Below are 21772 nucleotides of genomic sequence, written 5' to 3'. Positions count from 1 at the left end.
TTTCGAGAGGATCTACTTACCGATATCATTAGGATATCAAAGGTTCATTGTCCAGAATAACATAGACTATATATTATAGTTCTATATACAAAACTAACGCAGTTGGAATACACGAAATCACCTTTTTAAAAAAGGGGTAAAATAAATAGGTGTCACGATGTGGTCGACACGTAAATTGAAGAAAAATCCATTTCCATATAGAGAGATATATTTGGCGGGAAAAAGGCATTTTGGGAGAATATGCTAATCTTGTTAATTAGTGGTGCCTCCCGTCCTTCCGTAGCCGAGAGAAAAATACTCTGGCCGCCCTGACTTATTGCCCCCATTAATATTGTCCGCACTTCCCCGACAACTGCCTATTTTCCAGCTTCTAAATCTGCTTACTGCTAATCACCACCACTTGCACGCCATCTCCCTAACTCAAACGTTATATTTTCCCATTAGATATTCTCTTTATCTTATACCCATTTACGTCCAACTTTTTTATTTTATTTTGTTCTATCATAAAATTGTACTAATTATTACAAGTTAATTTTACATTACATATCCTATTTAAGCAATATTTATGTTATCCTCATGTAACATAATGTTGATATAAGTACGAGTATTTATGTATATGTATTATCTTCTAGCATGAAATTATTTAACCCGTAGTGGGTTATGAAATTTTCTGATTATTAAATCTGCCCATTTGTTTACTTAGTTACAATTCATGTTAACATTTTTTCTATATTTATAATCCTCTCAAAATATTGAAAGAATTAATATAACAATGAATTTCAGGCTGTTATTGGAAATGCCTATTTTCGGTGTAATTCCTACAGATCATACAATTAGCAATATCAAAAATATTCAAAATTATATAGGTATATACGAACCTAAAAATTTTTTTCATCATATTAATCTGAATTTAAATCGTTTACTTTAAAACAATGCGAATTATATATGATATATAGTACATATGTATTAAACTGAATGAAAAGTATTGCATAAATTATAATTTAATTTTAAAAAATGCGACTATCTAAAGGCCCTGGTTCCATTTAAAGTTTGTTATAGGTATATGTATACGATAAGAATGTAAGTAATCGTACAATATTAAATTCAAATTATAATATCGATAGATACTATCACATATATTTCCATTATATATGTAAATCAAAGACGTAATTTAAAAATGCACAAAAAAATGTCTTGCACAGTTTTTCAGTTCAGTTCAATCTAGATTAGATTGAACTGAACACTGTCGGCATTTCGTGTTATTGACACTTTTTTCTCTATTATAGTAAAATCCAGTCTCCAGAAATTCGTATATACGACATTCTGTAGGATGATTTAGATATAGACAACAAATCAGTAGAATGGAAAAAATGGTATTGACAATATGAGCCCACTAAAACAATTTCATCAAGTTACGAGATGTTTGTAATCATCGAATCATTTACCAGATGGTTATCATACAACGTGCAAAATCTTGTTGTTGAAATAATGTCTTTTAGTGGATTATAAAGATATGCTCGCGTGCACTGCGCACACGGTATAGACTGGCGATACACTAGTGGAGGATGAACGGTTGCTTAAGTTAAGTTTATTAGCCCATCGTAACGTAATCGTAATTTACCAAAACTTATTATGTTTATCTTTTTTTTATAGTTGTCCAAGCAAATATTACAAAACTCCATCGCCGGTATAACGTTACAGGTATAAAGTGTAATATATGATTTTTTCCACACGTCGGATCGTGAGCGATCAACAAAAACGCTATATGTATGTCACCGCAAATCCCTGCAAACACTGAGGTGAGCACAAAGAGCAGTTCTGTAAATCAGATGTACCACGGACGAGATTTATGTGTAAATAAAACAACCACAATCCCGGCCAACCATCGCGCGGAATTAGGTATTTCAATTTAACGCCAGTTACCGTATGCGATAAATTCATGTAAACCGTACATGTCTACTTATCTATACATAGCTGAGGGATTATCTCATTAACACTACTAATTAACAGCTTAGTCATATTAATAAATTAATTAATTATCAATAATTACTACAATGTAAATAATTGTTAACTAACTAGTTCGTCCCCATTTGGAACTGAATCTCTATACTAAAATACCTACATTAACGCACTTGTGAAAAAAAATACGAACTATACATTTCTGTTATCATGTAAATATCTAGATGTGTTAGTTTAATGCGGAGAGATGTGGTGAAACAATTTTATTATAATTTATTGATTAAAGTATTAATGAATTACCGTACCGCATGAGACAGCGTGTATATACGACGTATAGTACGTATTATAACTTCTTAGACCAAAAAAGTGGGTGGGCTGTGTAAAAGATGATATGCACAATGCGAGATTACATACATATATACATGTGTAGGTTGGACTCCATTTTCCGCAATTGGCCTCTCATTCGGGTAGTTGTGCTTACATACAGTCCAACCTACATATCATCTTTTACACAGCCCACCCACTTTTTTGGTCTAAGAATTTATAATACGTACTATATGTCGTATATATAAATAATTATACTTGTAGGTACCATATTTATTACTTTATTCTAATTCCTTTTAATAGCTGCTGAAACACTGTCTACGTAATCGATAATACTGATAAACGTTTAATATAATGGTACAAGAATAAGCAATCTAATCATTTGACAACATAATTTCATATACGTGATCAATTATATGAAACTTTGTAACTATGCTGTGTCACTATGTGGTTATCTACAGGTTTAGTAAACACTCTAAGCTTGTTTATGCAAAATAACGATGAAATATTAATATTAAAATACTCCTATAGTAAACAAATAACACTTTCATGACACTATCAAGTTCCAAACGAAGTAGAGTTTATAATATGGATACTAGACAACTGATAGGCATTTTTAAGAAAAATTACATACACATGCAAATTAAGACTAATTAATTGTATTCCTGAACATTAATTTATATACATTAACATGTGTATGTTTTTACTGTAAGGGGATCCCGTATGCGATCGTCATAAAGTAATGCGAAACGCTAGGCCATCAAGATACTATAGTTTTATTTTTTATAATATGTGTAATTATTTTTTATTTTATGCTGTTATAATTAAAAATATTCTATGTGGTCTAGGTTTGGTCCTATCCACAAGCAATTTATAATTAACTAGCTACTCGTCTACATGGTGTACATGTATTTTATATATAAACCTTCCTCTTCAATCACAATATCTATTAAAAAAAACCGTTTCAAAAATTGTTGCTCCGTACTTTTGTACATTACTACTACGTAAGTTAATATTAAAATCGCTGAGTTGTAGATTTTTAACAGAGGATAAATTTTATCATAATTTATTTTTACTAATATAGAACTCATTAAATATCTGAGAAATATTTAATCATTTTGGCTTAAAATAAACTATAAAGGAAAAGATATGAGAAGACGACTACGTTAGCCATCTACTTTATAACAGAGAGGACATTTTATAAAATTGTATAATATATTTCTACGCAGAAATATATTTCTTAATAAATACCTACATTACAATTCACAATAAAATACATATAACCAAAAGAGATTATTTAAATTTGCTGAAGCAGGAACTTATTTCTTTGCTTTCTTATGGACATTTTCATGTAAAATTTTCACGTTATTATATTGATCCAGTACTTTTACTATGTACTAATCAATCATGATATTGTCATCTGACTACAAAATAGAGGTACTTCTCAAAGTGATTTAAGATTCAAGATTTTTTAAATTTCTTATAAGATTTAAACAAATGTATGTAAGTGACATGTTCTTAACATTAGAAACTATGTACATAACATTCAATGAAGCGAGCAATTTGTTAAATATTATATGGAACTAAAAACTATCTACGTTATATAAATTAAACTGAGGAATGTCGTGTGACAAGACGCAATGCATTGCTTAATGTAATTTTATGTCAGATAAGTGAAAACTTTAACCATTTATAATCAAATTTGAAGATTATTGTAATAGACATGATGATTACCATATACTATACTATTATACATTAAAAGTTTTTAAATTGAATTCAGAAAAAAAGATCGTATATTAATCGTATTTTATTTAAATTATTTTATTAAGTACCGCATTCGTATTTCACTGGGAGTAAATGCAATTTTTTTATGAATCAATATGATATGGTGTACTCATCTACACTAACGGTATACGCTAGTTGCGTATCAGCGCAGGATAATGTTATGTGAGTCAGTCCATCGTGTGTCAATTCAGGAATTAACCACGATAATTTCAAGGGAAGACCGCGTGTAATTTATAGCGTGTATATATATTATTTACCAATATAATATATATGTAATATATTATATTTGTAAATAATAATACACTAATTTATCAATAATCACTCCCCTGAAATAGTTTAATTTCTATATATATAGGTTTTTCTATATATATTCCAACAATAGAGCACAGTAGCTGTAGCAAGACTATTTGTCTTGCTATAGCTACTGTGCTCTATTGTTGGAATATTTATCTATAGAAAAATACTGTATTAATGAGATTATCTGAGATGGATGAATAAAATATAAAATTTTAATAAGTTATATATAGAATAGTAATCAAAGAGGAACATATTATACACGTGATTTTTTTATTGGCTTTAATACAATTCACAGTTGAAAGCGATTTGTTGTACCGAATCACTTACCGTTGCTATTACTCTAAAAATAACTAGATTTCTAAAAAAAACAAGACATAATTGTGAAAAGTTTATAATAACAGAAAATTTGCATTGATTGGCATTTATAATTACTTTATAAAGGAACAGATGTTTATAAAAATATAACGCTTAATTCTATTCACAATTTGGGGTATCATATGCGAAGTGACTCTACCTTGTTAAACCGCGTGTTTGACCACCACAACCATGATCTACAAAATTGATCTAATTTTCGGGAAACGAATACTTTACTAATTTCTCTGATTCTATCCATAGTTTTTTTGCAAGTTCGTAATTTTGTGATAGTTTAGAAGCCTCTTTTTGACGACAGTCACTAAAATACTTTCCGCTCACTTCAGCCACTTCTGGAGATACAGCTAAGTAAATAGACGTCTGAGATGCTTCCCATGGCGTTTGGAACATAAATCCTAATATACTTTCAACTAATTGACGAATAAACGTATTTGGAATGTTTCTAAATAGATTCGTTGCAGCTACTCCAGGATGCAAAGCATTCGCGGTCACACCGGTGCCTTTTAATCTCTCACTTAATTCCAATGTCATCAGATTTATAAATAATTTGCTATTAGCATAGACTTGATAATCACTCCAATATTTTTCCATGTTCAAATTATCGAAGTCCACTTCACCGTACTTGTGTATGACAGATGAAACGCTAACAATGCGACTGGGTGCTGATTTTTTTAATAAGGGCACCAGCTGACATGTCAATAAAAACTGTGCAAAGTAATTAACTTGCATTCCTATATGTAAGCCATCTTCAGTTGTGCAATTTCCGAGACCTCCAGCACCAGCATTGTTAATAAGTACATCGAGACGGCTCTCCGTTTTCTTTATATGTTCACAAAAGTCACGAATGGACCGAAGAGACTTTAAGTCCAACTGCTGTACATGGACGTCCTTATTTCCCGTTTCTTTGATGATGAGCTCCTTAGCTGCAGCAGCACGATTAACGCTCCGGCAAGCCATAATTACCCGTGCGCCGCGGTTCGCTAGGTCTTTCGCTGTTTCGAATCCTAACCCACTATTAGCGCCAGTCACTATAACCACTTTCCCGACCATGTGTGCGCTCGACCGACAAATTCCACATGTTAATTTCTGATATACTTTCACGCTCACAACAATTAGCACAGTAATTGAAATCAACGACCACAGAATCATTACGACCGACATCTGTAGATTTACGAGTATATACACACAATATCAGCTGTACACGTTTGTATGTTTTGAATATATTTTATAAAATATTGTAAAGAAGTTACAGATAATACGGGGTATGATAAGCCGTATCAATTCCCGTAGCATGTGTACTTTATAGATAAAATAGCGAAAGACCGATATCTTTACATTTTTTAATGTCCTCAACGATGTTACGTTCGTTTAGTAGTAATATAATAGCTGTACTAGTTGCTGGTGCCAAACGTGCGTAGACGCCGCGGCCGCCGGCGACGTCTCGTTAGGTGACAGATTGCGTAACACGCCATTGAATTTTGTTCAGTGATATAGTGATATCACCTTGAATTTATTATAAAATTACAACGCTTATTACTACTGTAATCTTAAAAATGGTAGGTACACTTATTTTTATCCCGTAGATGCTTCAAAGCATTAGTAACGTGAGAGAAAGTATATTCAACTATATTAGTTTTGGTAACAAGTATTCTACGATGCATTTTAGATTTATTTGGTATATTTACACATTTTTACATTTTTCTCATTTACATATTTGAGATTTGTTTATTAAAGACCGAAAATAAAAAACTCATTTCCCCAACAGCATGTTCATTATTGTTTATTTATTTCAATCGCGTCCGTAGAGATAAAACCAACATACATGCACGTAAGGTCAAAAACCGGAAACGATTTTTTGCATAAAACAATTTTCCAAAGCACTAGTCTAAAATCGGTGTCCAGAATAGGTAAACGTTTTTTACATTAACTGTGAAAATTAAAAGCGTATTTACATATCATTTTCACAAAGTATATCTGTTAGAGATAAACTCACAAGGCTTAAAACTACTCTGCTGTATATTCTTTTTACAAGTACATTATAAAGTCTAATGGAATTTTATGTACTTGTAAAATAAATAGCAAAATTATTTTAAATAGTACAACTATTATAACTATTCCGATGTTTTTTTTAGTAAGAATCAAATTTTCTACAGTATATTCATAATTTTCTTTTGTGATATTAAAACATGAAAGTTTATAAAGAAGATCAAAGATTCTTCTTTAATCAAATAAAAATCAACAGAAACATGCTTCTGGTTAAAGAGGCTGGTTGAATAGAAATACAGATAAATAAAATCCACAATTCACACACACAATTTTATCTCAATATATCGGAACATAGTCAAATAATAGATCGTAAGTATTTGTTTTCAATAGACGTGTTCTAAAAGAGTCGTACCATCTCTACTCTAGAACTGTTCCACAACTTAGTTCACTAAACATAATGGTTTCCCATTCCATTAGACAAATGTCAGTCAGTGAGTCACTGGTAATTTGACATTGGATATATTCAGAGGGATACAACATAGGTAGAATTAGACAGAGGATGCCTCATTCATATCCGAACTTGGAATTATTAATTTTGATTTTGAAACCTCAATTCAGATTTCCATTTCATAAACATACATGGTATGAGCATTAGTCTAAAAAGCATTATATTGGACCTCTGTCGAGTTATTGATATTTTCTGAGCCTGTTTTGTTTACTTTTAAATATCTTATCTTTATTATTAAAAATAGTCTACACATTTAAACTAATTTTATACATACTATATTTAACAATACGTCATTTTCATTCAAATTAACAAAAGATGCAAACTAATTAAATATATAAGTTTATTCTATGTTTGTCGATTTTACGAATATATATAATACAGTGTTAACTATTTGAGATATTGGAAACAATTAAACAATATTGTAATTATCTTAAAATACTGTTTATTTACAGATTTTTGGTAAATTGTTATACTCCATACTCCTCGGGCATAGGTATGATATCGCAGCTGTAAAAATGTATGCTAAATAACTATAAATTATTTAGTTTCAGAGAGACCAAACTAATTATACAGAATCCGAAAATTCATGATAGTTTGTTCATTAACAGGTTGATGTGTATATTATGTAACTAAAGTTAGATATTGTATACGTCACATACGATTATAATATGCTCATATACGTAATGTTAGCAGTATTTAGGTAGAAGTAGTTAAAGGAGAGAACAATAACGAAATATATTAAATATATTAAACAGCCAAGTAATATGTAATTTCATAGAGAATAGTGAATAATTATTGCATTTTTTTATAATGGATGAATGAACTTTGCACCCGCCCGCGATAACGACTTTATGTATATAATAGAGGACGATAGTAATGATACGATGATATGAAGTCAGATTAATTAGCCTATTGTGATGAATTCACCAGGAATTAATCACGATGGTTTCCGGGAGGGGGGGGGGCGTAAATATGACAAGGTATACCACAAGCAATAGGGTCAGTAGGTCCCTCTACTGCCAAAAATTATTATAAATCCTTCTAATACCTCCCCCTACTATTATTATATATCAATTAATACAACATAATAATAATATTAACAGTGATGGTATGAAATTTGTTAGAAAACTTATTTTCCTATTTAATATTGGTACTCCACAGCTGCATTAGGTATTCATAGAAGGAATAATTTATTTTTATTGTCCTATATCATTGTTGATTATCGTTGTAAAAATTTATTACTGTCACAGCAATAATCCCAGATAAGATAGGTCACAGAGAAATTAATAGAACGTAAAATATTATTATTTTAGCGTATCTCGTGGAAGCCAATTCCAACGTCTGATAGCATCAATCCATTATTGTTTCATATGAAGGTCATATGGATACCTACGGAAATTATTATTTTAAATTATTGTCAATAAATAATTTTAACAATAAATTTATCACAAGTTAACCCTTGACATCACTGATACGTATTGGACAACACAACATATTACAAAGTAAGACTAATCATTTACGGTACCTACCTACCTACGTAATCAATGTAAAGTGTTATATTTCGATAAAAGTCAATTAAGTCGTATTCCATCATATTTCAATATATTTTGCATCTTACTCTTTTAACTACATATAAAGTTTATTATTTAAATAAATAGACCTTTAAATCTGCTCTCAAATGGCAAACCTAGGTATCAAACAGTATAGATATTATCTATTTGTACACAAATAATACAATCCAAATAAAGACCTCGCCTTTCATATACATTTTCTATTGAATCATTATATTTTTCCAGGCATACGCTGTAAAATAATTATTATGAAAATTGGCACAATAATTGGAGCCACAATTATAATTATAAGAATAAGCAATTAGGAATGTGTCAAGTTTCCTTTGAAGATGAAACTGTATTAACCTAGTTCACAGTTATACGTATCCTGTCATCCCGACTAAGGCATGAAGGCCTTGCCTTGTATTGCTTCGCAATTTGTCGCATCACATCACATCAAACGATCTCATTACCCCGAGTGCTTGGCGAACGGTGTCATATTAAAGACCACCTCAACTTTGCCCAACAAAATTATGGTTTTAAGAGCTCGTGTGGGCGACTGGAGTTTTATTCAACTAGCAATTGCCAGGGGATTTGTCTGTGCCCCTATACAATTTCCGCAGAAATTCTCTCTGAACATGTTATGATGAAATTACAATCCCACAAGCACATGCTGACAGTTAAAAAGGAAAATAAAATTAAGTAATTCGTACTCCATTCTGGCTAATTCAGGGTAACTACGTAGAAGTCAATCTGTTATGATACCAATCATCTATAAAGTTAACAATAATTATTAAATAGAATAAAAAAGTAGTATAAGAATAAATAATAATTACCAATGTTGCAAATTTATTTTGTTATAATTCAGTGATATCCTTAGATTGTATTATTGGAATATTTTGTATACAATAATAAGACGTATTTTTCGAAGGTTTGTAATTCTGTTAGCGGTAGGTGTCGGTGCTATCATCACTGAACTCGATACTTCAGTACGATGACACCGCTAGGGGCTTGTAACCTTAGCTCAGGCCATCGTAATATCAATTCACCATTGATTAGGACAGGGGGCCGATCGGAGGGGCGACCGGGGGTGCTAGAGTCGAAACAATTACATAAAAAATATTTTGTTCATACAATAAAAACAATGTTTCATTTCTTCTAAAAATTTTGTGCCTACGTATTGTAGGCACAAAATTTTTAGATTGTATGTATCAATAAATACAATTATCGTGTTCTTATTGTTATATCATATCCGACGTCACTAATAATAAAAGATATTTTTATTCCTAGTACTGACGTCTTTTGCTGTACTATAGATATACATAGATATTAAATTACTATAAATAATACAGCGCGCGTAATGATTGAACGTCAGGCATACAAATAATTAATACGTAAGTAATTTGCTAACATTCACGGTATTTAATAGAATACCTCACTGTGAAAAAACTGATTACGATTGTTTAATTAAGTCTATCCGCAAACATCAGAGGAACAGATTCATCAGCAATGCACTGCTATAGATGACAATGATAGTGAATAAATGGAAAATGATTAAATAAATCTTTTCAGATAGGGCAGATCCTAATTATGCATACATTACAATACCTATCTACTGAGCTCTAAGATCGAAAGACCACTATACAACTTCACTTGATCTTCGTTAGCATGGTGAACGCGCCAATATCAACCTGAAATTAAAAATAATTCAGACACTATGGTGTTTCAATATACTAACTCGATAAGGCATGTTACTGCCCGTATATGAGCACCTCCTTACAAGGGGTGCTATCGTGATATTCAAAATAAACTAGATAATATAAAATTAATAAATAGGGCAATAAGCTGCCAACAGTCAGACATAAAAAAGCAAGGAAAATTAATGGACAGGCATTCATTTTCAAAATATTTGATTATCGTTATTTTAAAGGGCGGCAGATAGTATAAAACTCCTTCAAGGATGATGAATTACTTAGCGAAATATAAAAGCCTATAATATTAATTAAGCTGTTGGTACTTACCTAATTAGCCGTTAGACAAAATCGAGTTGTGAGCAGCTGGTAAACTGTGAACGAGGGCACCGTATTTTATGGCCCTAACAAATCCTTTTCTGTTGAACTTTGAAGTCCAAAAGTAATTACGTTCTTACGTAATATAAAATTGTCATCAATCTAATACAGGCAAATAAAAAATACATTTAATTAGTACTGCGTAACATTTTTTAATTTTTGGTATTACAATATTATATTAGGCGCTATGTAAATAGTACAGTTTAGGTATATAGTATATATATATTAAGAGATACTGAAAAAGGTAGGTATATATTTGGTAATTATACAATTTGTTAGATGCAGATGTTAATTTTTATTTTTTTCGTGCTACTTATACATAATATTATAAATAAATAGGATTGAATTAAATACAAATTCCGTATACCTGATTATTGCATATTAATTGATGTAAGACAGTACTTTTTTATTTACGAAAATACGTACTTACCACAATAACTCAGAGACTTAATGTATTTAACGCCTCATAAAAAAATATAGCAATAATGCTAAACTGCGTGTTAGTAAACTAAAAAAGAAGTGATGTCAATTTATGAATATTATGTGGGTACCAAGATTATAGCTACAATTCATATTACCTTTTCTATGGATATTCCTTTACTATTAAATAATAAAATATATTAAAAGCGAGGTTTTAACCATCTTAAATACTATATACCTAATTAGTCCAATCTAAAAATATAAGAAAGCTAAAATAATTCAATACATCAATATTATTCTGTATTCTATTTCATTTAGCGATAATATTTTACATTATATGCAATCTAATGAATGAAGCTTGAAACACTAAAAAAGCAACAACATCTAAATGTAATAACTACTGTATATGTGATGATTTTGCAAGCCAAACCTCCCGTTGTTTTTTGATAGTTCAATACAAGTAAAAATTTCTTCTCTATTTTCCATGTTGTATAAATATGTTCTAAGATAGAGGAAGACTATTGTAGTATGTTAGTATAGGTTTTAGCAATGGCATCATTACTAGCAATGTATTGTGACGTAGACGTCTACACGAACCTCGATGGAAACCATGGTTAATCTGTCATAAATTACCTAAATTTATCATTATTGTATCATCCTAAACTTGTGGCCAGACAATATATATTGTTGGAGATATGAACACAACAGCTTACCAGCTGTTGTGTTCATATCATATAGATAGGTGACACACCCGTATCTTTTACCTTCTACATATTCGTAATCTAATCGCATTATAACTGTTCAAACGACTACCCATCATAGAGGCATTCATATACGTAGCAATACATACAACCATAGAGTATTATCACTTATATGATTAAAATTGAAATTATTTGAAGGAAGTCAAAGATTCCAATCCCTAAAAAAAGTGTTGCCAATTTGATGCAATTACATTTTGTTTAATTTAATAAATATTGTATTAGTACATATTTGTTAAGGTTTTTTTTTATTTCTCTATACACAAATTAACAAAATTATTAAAAATAATTATGATGGTTTGTTGGTCATTCCGTTTAGATACAATTATGTACTTCTATCTTGTCTATGAATAGCCGCAGTATAGCTATGTTTCAAGATTACGATCTACTAATGCCACTGTCACTTGATAAGCGTTGTTTTTCCAGTGTGCCCGTTTGTGTGTACCAGTACCATGTTATCATCCTTTATTTTATTTAATATAATATTACTCTTCTTTGTTTTCATATTCAATAAGCTAACATTGGGCATTTGTAAATGCAGTAAGCATTTAGTTGGTAAAGTGGTTATAGTGACGGGTGGAAATACGGGAGTTGGTTATGAAACGGCAAAGAATTTAGCGGAGAGAGGCGCCCGAGTTATTTTAGCTTGCCGGAATGATGAACGCGGAAACACAGCGCGGGATAAAATTATCTCGGACACCGGCAACCAAGACGTCCATTATTTGAACCTAGACCTTGCTTCTTTGAAATCAGTAAGATATTTTGCTGAGAAAATACTCAAAACCGAGAAACGCCTTGATATACTTGTCAACAACGCCGGCATTTATGGATCAGAAAATGTGAAAACAGAAGACGGTTTAAATCTGGGGATGCAGGTTAACTATTTTGGACATTTTCTCTTAACCAATCTATTACTTCCCCTTTTAAAAGCGTCTGCTCCGAGCCGCATTATTAACGTATCGTCATTATCACACACCACTGTAAAACTTAATATAAATAATTTGAATTTTGAGAATGAAACTACAAAAACGTATGATGTAAGCAAAGTTTATGGAACGTCAAAACTGTGCAATGTTCTAATGACCACAGAGCTGGCTCGATTATTAAAAGGAACAAAAGTTACTGTGAATGCTTTGAATCCGGGACTAGTAGACACTGACATAATATCAACTATTCCATGGTTGAATTTTATTAGACCGTTGATAAAACCTATTATGTTCAAGACAGTTTGGGAAGGTGCGCAAACAACAATTTACCTGGCCGTGTCTCCTGAAGTAGAGGACGTTAGCGGGTATTACTATAGCGATTGTCGTCAGAAAAATACCTCCTTGCAAGCTCAAAATAAAGATCTTGCTAATGAACTGTGGAAAATATCACTAAAACTAGTTAAATTGGAATAAATTGTGTAGTATATATAATAATTTATTTTATTGAAATATCATGTTTTATTTTCTTTGAACGTACTAAAAACTTAGGAATTAATAAAATACTATTTGCCAAAGTCCGGCTAAGAATGGTCTGGCTTTCTAAAGATGCCTTATATAAAATGGTATATTTAATAATAATATAAAGGCTAATATGAATATTACCAAGAGAGTGACTTGCCCTTTCACGAACCAACTAGATTCATTAATTTGTTTTCAATAGATATTTATCTGCGACTTGTCTAGCCCCTTTTTTTTTACTTGGAGAAATTCCCTCAGGGAACTTGAGGTCAATAAGGAAGAAAATCTAGCTTTATATGAATTTATACATATAGATAATATTGTAAAATGCCGAGTTTCGTTGACTGTGTGTGTTATTATAAGCGAAAGTATAAACTATAACAAATTTCAATAAAATATGAATATTAGGTTACAATTACTGTACCTATATGCGAAGAAATCTTGTGATACATACACATATCATTTTGTTTTTTCTTTATTATAAATGTGCTTTTTTCAGAAAAGATAAACTTAAAAAAATTACTTTTTAATGTGTTTTTCATTAAAAAGTAATTTTTTTTTCTAAATCGTTAGTGCCATTTTTGAGATAACTTTTATAATTATCCTACTAATATTATAAATCACTTTGCGAGTATGGATAGTTAGATAGATGGATGGATGCTTGAAACTCTTTCACCAAAACTACAAAAGAGATTTTACTAAAACTTTACAGTAATATAGCTTAGATATTACATTACACATAAGTAATAAATTTCACGCGAGTGAAACAGCCGGCACTGCTAGTATTCCATAAATAATAAAACCTGCAATAAGTACATATATGTAATGTAAAATATGTTTATCAATCTGATTTTGAAAGTGTATCTGTGGAAGGATGCTTATAAGTTCCCAAAATGTTTGGTGTAAGTATATTTTCAAAAACTAACTTACATTTTATTTTAAGGGAAGTTTATTTTCTACGTATATTCTACGATTTTATTCAGATACTCTTCGACATACTCAATTATTGAGTGCTATTTTCGGTAGAACTTACATACACTTCATATCCATACTAATATTTGCAATTCGAAACTGTGTCTGTCTGTCTATTTTTAACCTTTTAGAACTAAACGCATAGATGAATCTTTACGAAATTTGTCGTCAATATATATTGTATCACAACACCTACCACAGGCTTGCGTCTGAAAAAAATAGACTAAATCATTGTAACAACATTGTATAACCATTTTAGTAAAAAAATAACGACTTATTTGTAATTTTACGACAAAGCTACGCCAAATATGAAAGTCTATTTGTCTAGATGATAGTACCAAAACAAAGTAAACAGTTTTCACTTTCCGTAATAGTCCGTAGTACGTCCGTACACAATAATAATTTAAAGAGTTTAACCAACTCACTAACCGTTGTGCATATGTTGGTAGGCAATATAGGCACATTATGTACATTTTATGTAACCCGACCCACTACATACACTACACTACAAACTATTACAAAAATTATTGTAGAGGAATTTACGTCACTAGTATGGTGTGTGATGCGTTATAGTAACGACACAATGTTGTTCATATTATTATCTTCAATTTTATTTACTATTACATTCGCATTTCTTATTTTATTGTATAATAAGCTAACATTAGGCATTTGTAAATGCAGTAAGCATTTAGTTGGCAAAGTGGTTATAGTGACGGGTGGAAATGCGGGTATTGGTTATGAAACGGCAAAAAATTTGGCGGAGAGAGGTGCTCGAGTTATTTTAGCCTGCCGAAATGATCAACGCGGTGTCACAGCGCGGGATAAGATTATATTGGAAACTGGCAACGAAGATGTACACTACCTAAATCTAGACCTTGCTTCTTTGAAGTCAGTAAGAAATTTTGCGGAGAAAATACTCAAAACTGAGAAGCGTCTTGATATACTTGTGAATAACGCTGGTATTTATGGATCGGAATTTAAGAAAACAGAAGACGGTTTAAATCTTTTGATGCAAGTCAATTATTTTGGGCACTTTCTTTTAACCAATTTATTAATTCCTCTTCTCAAGACGTCAGCTCCTAGTCGCATTATAAACGTATCATCGCTTTTACATGTCACCTGTTCACTGGATATAAACAATTTGAACTTTGAGAATGCAACTAAAGAAACATATGACGTAAACAAAGTTTACGCAACATCAAAACTTTGCAATGTCCTAATGACTGTGGAACTGGCTCAACAATTAAAAAACACAGGAGTTACTGCGAATTCTTTGCATCCAGGGTTAATAGACACTGATATTATAACAACCATTCCATGGTTAAATTTGATTAGGACATTAATGAAACCTATTGTATATAAGTCGGCTTGGGAAGGTGCACAAACAACAATTTACTTGGCTGTCTGCCCTAAAGTAGAAGACGTTAGCGGGTACTACTATAGCGACTGTCGACAGAAAAACACCTCTGCATATTACGAAGCCCATTATGCACAGGTTGCTAATAAATTATGGAACATATCACAAAAAATAGTTAAATTGGAATAAATTGTGTTGTTTAATGAGATTTTTTTCTATAAATGGTAATTATGCACATAATTATTTCAATATATTGTGATATAATCGACATACCAGTCTATTTAACTTATGTAAATACCTTAGTTTATAATTACCTGCTTATGTACTCCCGCACTTCACTCGGGTGCTCTTAACTTTGAGTTTTGTATATACATACCGCTTTTGAATAATAAAACCATTCAAAGAGTGAAATAATTTCTCAAATCAGTGCAATAGTCCCGGGATATACTTTCCTCATTACAAAATCCCCTCTCCATGCTCTTCTTTATTATATTAATTTAATAGGAAAAGGATCTAGGGATACTAGAGAACTACAAATAAGATGAGAAACAATAGAGAACAAGATGAGAAATAAGGAGTGTTGTTTGTTGCCCTAATAATTTATAACATATAGGATATTAACATACGTTATTTGATATATGTAATATGCAGTAACTTAAAAATAGGATTATTTCAAAATTAAAATTAAGTTTTTTTAACCTTGAGGTGCATATTTTTCGCTATATCACATATTATATATTTATAAATAAATTTTATTGTAAGGAAATAGCACAAGTTTTACCTACAGGTTCATAGAAGACATTATACTTATTTGTAAGTCACGACAATAAAATCTGCTTTTAAAATAAAATCGAATTATTAAAAAGGATTTATTAACATTTGAACGATATATTTTATAAATTTTAACATATAAATATGCTTACATATGTACATACATTTTAAATTAATATCTCTAAATGTCCTTAATATTATGAATACATTGCATTGGAAATAAATTCTGATTTGTATTATATGTACCTAAATAATGTAGGTTTTACTTTACCTTAGAATTAAGATGTGTATTATGCAAAATAAATAAAAAAAAACAAATTTGAAATGCAAGATAATGTAAATTGGTGACATCAACGCAAATACTTGTTTTGTTGTCTCGTCTTCAGAGATTTAACTTATATATATTATCTATATGTATCTGATACAAATCTGGCGAACAATAAGAAATAGTTTTAAAAACTACAATTAAACTTTATTCCTAAGGCCTAAATTTACAACTCAGGTTTTTTTATTATTATATACTAATATACAAATAAAAACTATTATCTATCTATCTTAAATCTTCATTGTAGATCCCCCATGGGGTAGGCAGTGAGAACCAAATGCGGTTAGCTTTTTTTGGAACTGAATAGTTATTATCTAACTAATGTAGACTCGACTCCATCTATCAAATCCTAGTTGCCAAATTATATTTTTTTTATATTATCCTTACTACAAGTCAATTAAATAAAGATAATTGTATGGAATGATTCAATTGAATTATATACATATTATATTTAATATGGACAAGCACATGCATAAACAAAGAATTACTGTACATCTTATACTGTACCGTACTGTACATTTTACTTAGTCATGTTTCTTGACTCATATTATACATCACTTCCTTCTTTTTTCTAAAAGATATTCATTAGTACTTGTTTACCAACCACTTATATAGTTCTTCCTTAAAATTAGCTTTATGCTCTTCTGGCAAGTTGTAAAATGATGGTCCACCTCGTGTGACGCTCGTGGACACTCCTATGTTACCGTTCCGGAGGATTAAGGTACCTCCATACCTCGTGTTTTCATCAACTAAGGAATAATAGGTTTAATAATTCATAAAATCAATCATCATGAACGAGGATAAGTTCAACCATGTCCAGAATTCATTTATTGGTAGCATAGGCTTCTGTAAATTTCGTTGTTACCTTAAAATTATCGTTCATATTTCACTTAAAACATTTAACTGACAAAATAATTACTATAGTGCTATTATAGTATATTACTAGCTACTAGCCCCGGCTTTGCCCGGGTGTATATGTATTATACATGAATCACTTTCACATCTTTTCTTGAATTACTCTATCTTTTAAAAAAAACCGCATCAAAATCCGTTGCGCAGTTTTACAGACTTAAGCATACATAGACAGACAGGGACTTTGTTTTATACTATGTAGTGATTTATGTTAACACTCGCCATACCTGTGATTTCTTTGAAAAGAAAACTCACTTTCCTGAAACAGATCGCGAATATAAAAAAATATATTCAATTATACTCTCAAAATAAATGTAATAATGATCAAAGAATTATTAATAATTAATAACAGCATAGGTTCTTTGTTATCCATGGAAAGTTCTCAGTTCGTGTAATCACTTTTTTATAACTCTGTTTTTAATTACAATCCAACTAAACTGATTGACACTTTCTTTTGTCTTTTTGTGTCTATAAAGATGTGTCCAATTGTAAACTGAAAATACAAAATATTCTTAAAACAGCGCTGACTTATATGATATTATTGTGTTTTGCTGTTACTATCTAATTAAAGCTTAAGGAGTTATTATCTTATCTATAATTTCATTATTAACTAAACCCCGAAAAGATTACTAACATTCTTATATACAAGCGACTGCCTAGACTAGTGGTCAATAATAATGTTTTCAATATTATTATGTGCCGGTTTAATTATTTCTGTATTTTTGTTAATTAGTTTACTTTATGTAAAATTAACATTGGGTGTCTGTAAATGCAGTAAACACCTTGTTGGTAAAGTGGTTATCATAACAGGTGCTAATTCAGGGATTGGATATGAGACCGCGAAAGATTTGGCCCACAGAGGCGCTCGAGTTATTTTAGCTTGCAGAAATGAACAACGCGGCCTGACAGCTCAGAACAACATCATTGCAGATACCGGCAATCAAGATATCCATTACCGTCAACTGGACTTGGCATCTCTGAGTTCCGTAAGAAATTTCGCTGAAGATATTCTTAAAAATGAAAAACGACTTGATGTGCTTATAAATAATGCGGGAATATATGCCACTAAATGCACTAAAACTGTTGATGGTCATCTTCTTGATCTACAATCCAACCATTTAGGACCCTTCCTGTTAACAAATCTACTGCTTCCATTGTTAAAGAAAACAGGCTCGAGTCGAATTGTCAACGTTTCATCGATAGCTCACAAGTATGGTAAACTCGATGTCAATGATTTAAATATGGAAAAACAACCATATAGTGGAGGAGCAGCATATGCCAACTCAAAGTTATGTAATGTTTTAATGACGGCTGAATTATCACAACAGTTGAAGGGACATGACGTAACAGCGAACTCATTACACCCAGGCGTAATTGATACTGATATTATACCAAATAGAGAAAAAATATTGATGAAATTATTAAGTTTATTATTCAAACCATATTTTAAAACCAAATGGGAAGGTGCACAGACGAGTATTTACTTGGCGGTGTCCCCTGAGGTGCAAGGTGTTAGCGGATACTATTACAGTGATTGTCAACAGAAGTCTACTTCTAAGTTAGCTCAAGATAGAAATCTGGCTCGCAGACTATGGGAAGTGTCTGAAAAACTTGTGAAAATAAATTAATTTTTCGTATAATACTATTAAAAGATTTTTATTTTACTTCACTTGTTAGTTCTCTTGTTTCCAATTCAATCTTTCTTCTGTTTATAAAATACCTAATTATATCAATGATAAATAAACCTACAAAGAATCAAACTTTGACTTACCGAGACATACCGAGTATCGAATGAATTATGGCATTCTATAATTTCTATCTAATTCAATTACAATTTAGGACCTTTTGCACCATCAGAGTGAAACAACAATATACATACTTACCTTAATCACACTGATGATAGTGCAAAAAGTTCAAACTGTTGTAATAAATTCATAAAAATCTCAATATAAATATCTTATCAATGCTTTATATATGTACATTTCGTACGAGTGTGATACGCTTTAAAAGTGTTCAGTATTATTCAGACCAACACCCACATAGCCCGCTTACAATGTTTTTAATTATTGTTTTATTATTTTTTGTGTTAGTGTTATCTGCTATACTGTACACAAAATTGACATTGGGTATCAATAAATGTAGTAAACATCTTATCGGTAAAGTAGTTATTATAACAGGAGCCAATACTGGAATTGGATATGAAACTGCTAAGGATTTGGCCTACAGAGGGGCTCGAGTCATTTTAGCTTGCCGAAATGAACAACTCGGCCTGGCAGCTCAGAAAGATATCATCGCAGAAACCGCTAATCCAAACATCCAATACCTTCAACTGGATTTGGCATCCTTGAGCTCTGTGAGGAGGTTTGCTGATAACATTCTTAAAAATGAGAAGCAACTTAATATACTCATTAATAATGCTGGTATAATTGGTAGTAAATACAGAAAAACTGAAGATGGTCTTCTACTTGACATGCAATCCAATCATTTGGGGCCCTTCCTCTTGACTTCTTTATTGCTTCCATTATTAAAGACTTCCGGTGCTAGTCGAATTATTAACGTTTCATCTTTAGGATATCAATTTTCTAATTTGGATGTGAATGACTTGAACATGGAAAAGGCACCATACAATAGCAGAATATCGTATGGTAATACAAAATTGTGCAATATACTAATGACAGTGGAATTATCTAACCGCTTAAAAGGCACCGCAGTTACTGCGAACTCTTTGCATCCAGGCGTAGTCGACACTAACATGGCAATTGTAGCAAACAACCAAAGTTTATTGATGAGAATATTTAATTTATTAACACCTTATACTAAAACTAGATGGGAAGGTGCACAAACAACGATTTACTTGGCTGTGTCCCCCGAAGTTGAAGGTGTTAGCGGTAATTATTATAGTGATTGCCGTCAAATATCTACTTCTAAGTTGGCTCAAGATAAGAATCTTGCTCGTAAATTGTGGGAAGTGTCAGAAAGATTAGTAAAAATTAATGATATATAGGTTATACTTTTAATATAGGTTTACTATATATTATTATATAAATTATATTTTAAAGCTTACCATTGTGATTTTTATTGCAATATTAAAAAAATAATGATATTTCGTAATGACAGTGAAAATATCAAAAGGTGTTTTGGTAATGTCTAAAGTCTTATTGTATAAAATATATAATTATTCTACAGAAAATTAAGTTAAAGATAATACGTTTAAAATTATATTAAATTAAATGAATGTATTTATTTAGCTCTCGACGTTTCGACTAGGTTGCACTAGCTGTGGTCATGAGCTGAGGGATCAGTAAATATATTTACGTACCTTTATTTACCATAGAATTATTTGTGTTCAAACCCGTTTAATACTAACCGTACCCGTTTAATAAAAACACGAAAGTTTAAAAATAGATTTTCAATACATATTTACAATACTGCATACCTATTGCGTGCTAATAGGTCCGTTATTAAGTGGGTTGTTCATTTGAAAATTCATCTAATTACATTTTTGCTATGATTCTTTTTAGTAATTTATAAACGTAACATAGATATGTACAATTTTATATCATAATAATAGAATACAATAATTAGAATAGTAGTTACGTAATGAAATGCATAAAAATTCATAAAACCAATTGCGCAAACAATTTCATCGCGGTTACATTACTACCATACGATAAAACAACATTGACACAAATATATCATCTATTATATCATATGTAATATATCACCTTCATTTTTGACTGTGCTTAAATCTGCGTTACGTCACAAGGATGTTCTGATAATAGTTAGTAATCACAATAATAATTGACAATCAATAGTGTATCAAAATACATAGATAAAAGTATATGCCTACATGATGATTGGTTGAAACTTTTAATTGCCAAGAGACATAATGTTTACTCTATTCTATGGATACTATTATAGATCTTTTTGTAAAAGTATAAAATATTCATCTATTGTTTTAC

General features: G+C 30.9%; 5 protein-coding genes across 5 annotated transcripts; 4 read left to right on the top strand and 1 right to left on the bottom strand.

Annotated features, from left to right (window-relative positions):
* Window positions 1–4885: 4885 nt before the first annotated feature.
* Window positions 4886–5898, bottom strand: LOC131841803 (retinol dehydrogenase 13-like). Its single transcript, XM_059190133.1, has one exon. The coding sequence runs from the start codon at window positions 5896–5898 to the stop codon at window positions 4930–4932; it is 969 nt and encodes a 322-aa protein (XP_059046116.1). The 3' UTR covers window positions 4886–4929.
* Window positions 5899–12450: 6552 nt separating this feature from the next.
* LOC131841793 (retinol dehydrogenase 11-like) lies at window positions 12451–13428 on the top strand. Its single transcript, XM_059190119.1, has one exon. It carries the CDS (start codon window positions 12481–12483, stop codon window positions 13426–13428), a length of 948 nt encoding a protein of 315 aa, XP_059046102.1. The 5' UTR covers window positions 12451–12480.
* A 1600-nt stretch (window positions 13429–15028) lies between these two features.
* LOC131841720 (retinol dehydrogenase 13-like) lies at window positions 15029–15991 on the top strand. The gene has a single exon (XM_059190039.1). It carries the CDS (start codon window positions 15029–15031, stop codon window positions 15989–15991), a length of 963 nt encoding a protein of 320 aa, XP_059046022.1.
* A 2496-nt stretch (window positions 15992–18487) lies between these two features.
* Window positions 18488–19438, top strand: LOC131841719 (retinol dehydrogenase 12-like). Its single transcript, XM_059190038.1, has one exon. It carries the CDS (start codon window positions 18488–18490, stop codon window positions 19436–19438), a length of 951 nt encoding a protein of 316 aa, XP_059046021.1.
* Window positions 19439–19863: 425 nt separating this feature from the next.
* LOC131841718 (retinol dehydrogenase 12-like) lies at window positions 19864–20814 on the top strand. Its single transcript, XM_059190037.1, has one exon. The coding sequence runs from the start codon at window positions 19864–19866 to the stop codon at window positions 20812–20814; it is 951 nt and encodes a 316-aa protein (XP_059046020.1).
* The last annotated feature ends 958 nt before the right edge of the window (window positions 20815–21772 follow it).

This window comes from Achroia grisella, unplaced genomic scaffold (genome assembly GCF_030625045.1).
Source record: "Achroia grisella isolate CSIRO2021 unplaced genomic scaffold, CSIRO_AGI_Agris_v1 utg1920, whole genome shotgun sequence".
Classification (NCBI taxonomy): Eukaryota; Metazoa; Arthropoda; class Insecta; order Lepidoptera; family Pyralidae; genus Achroia; species Achroia grisella.
The sequence above is the reverse complement of the archived record's forward strand: the minus strand, read 5'-3'. Positions and strand labels throughout refer to the sequence as shown.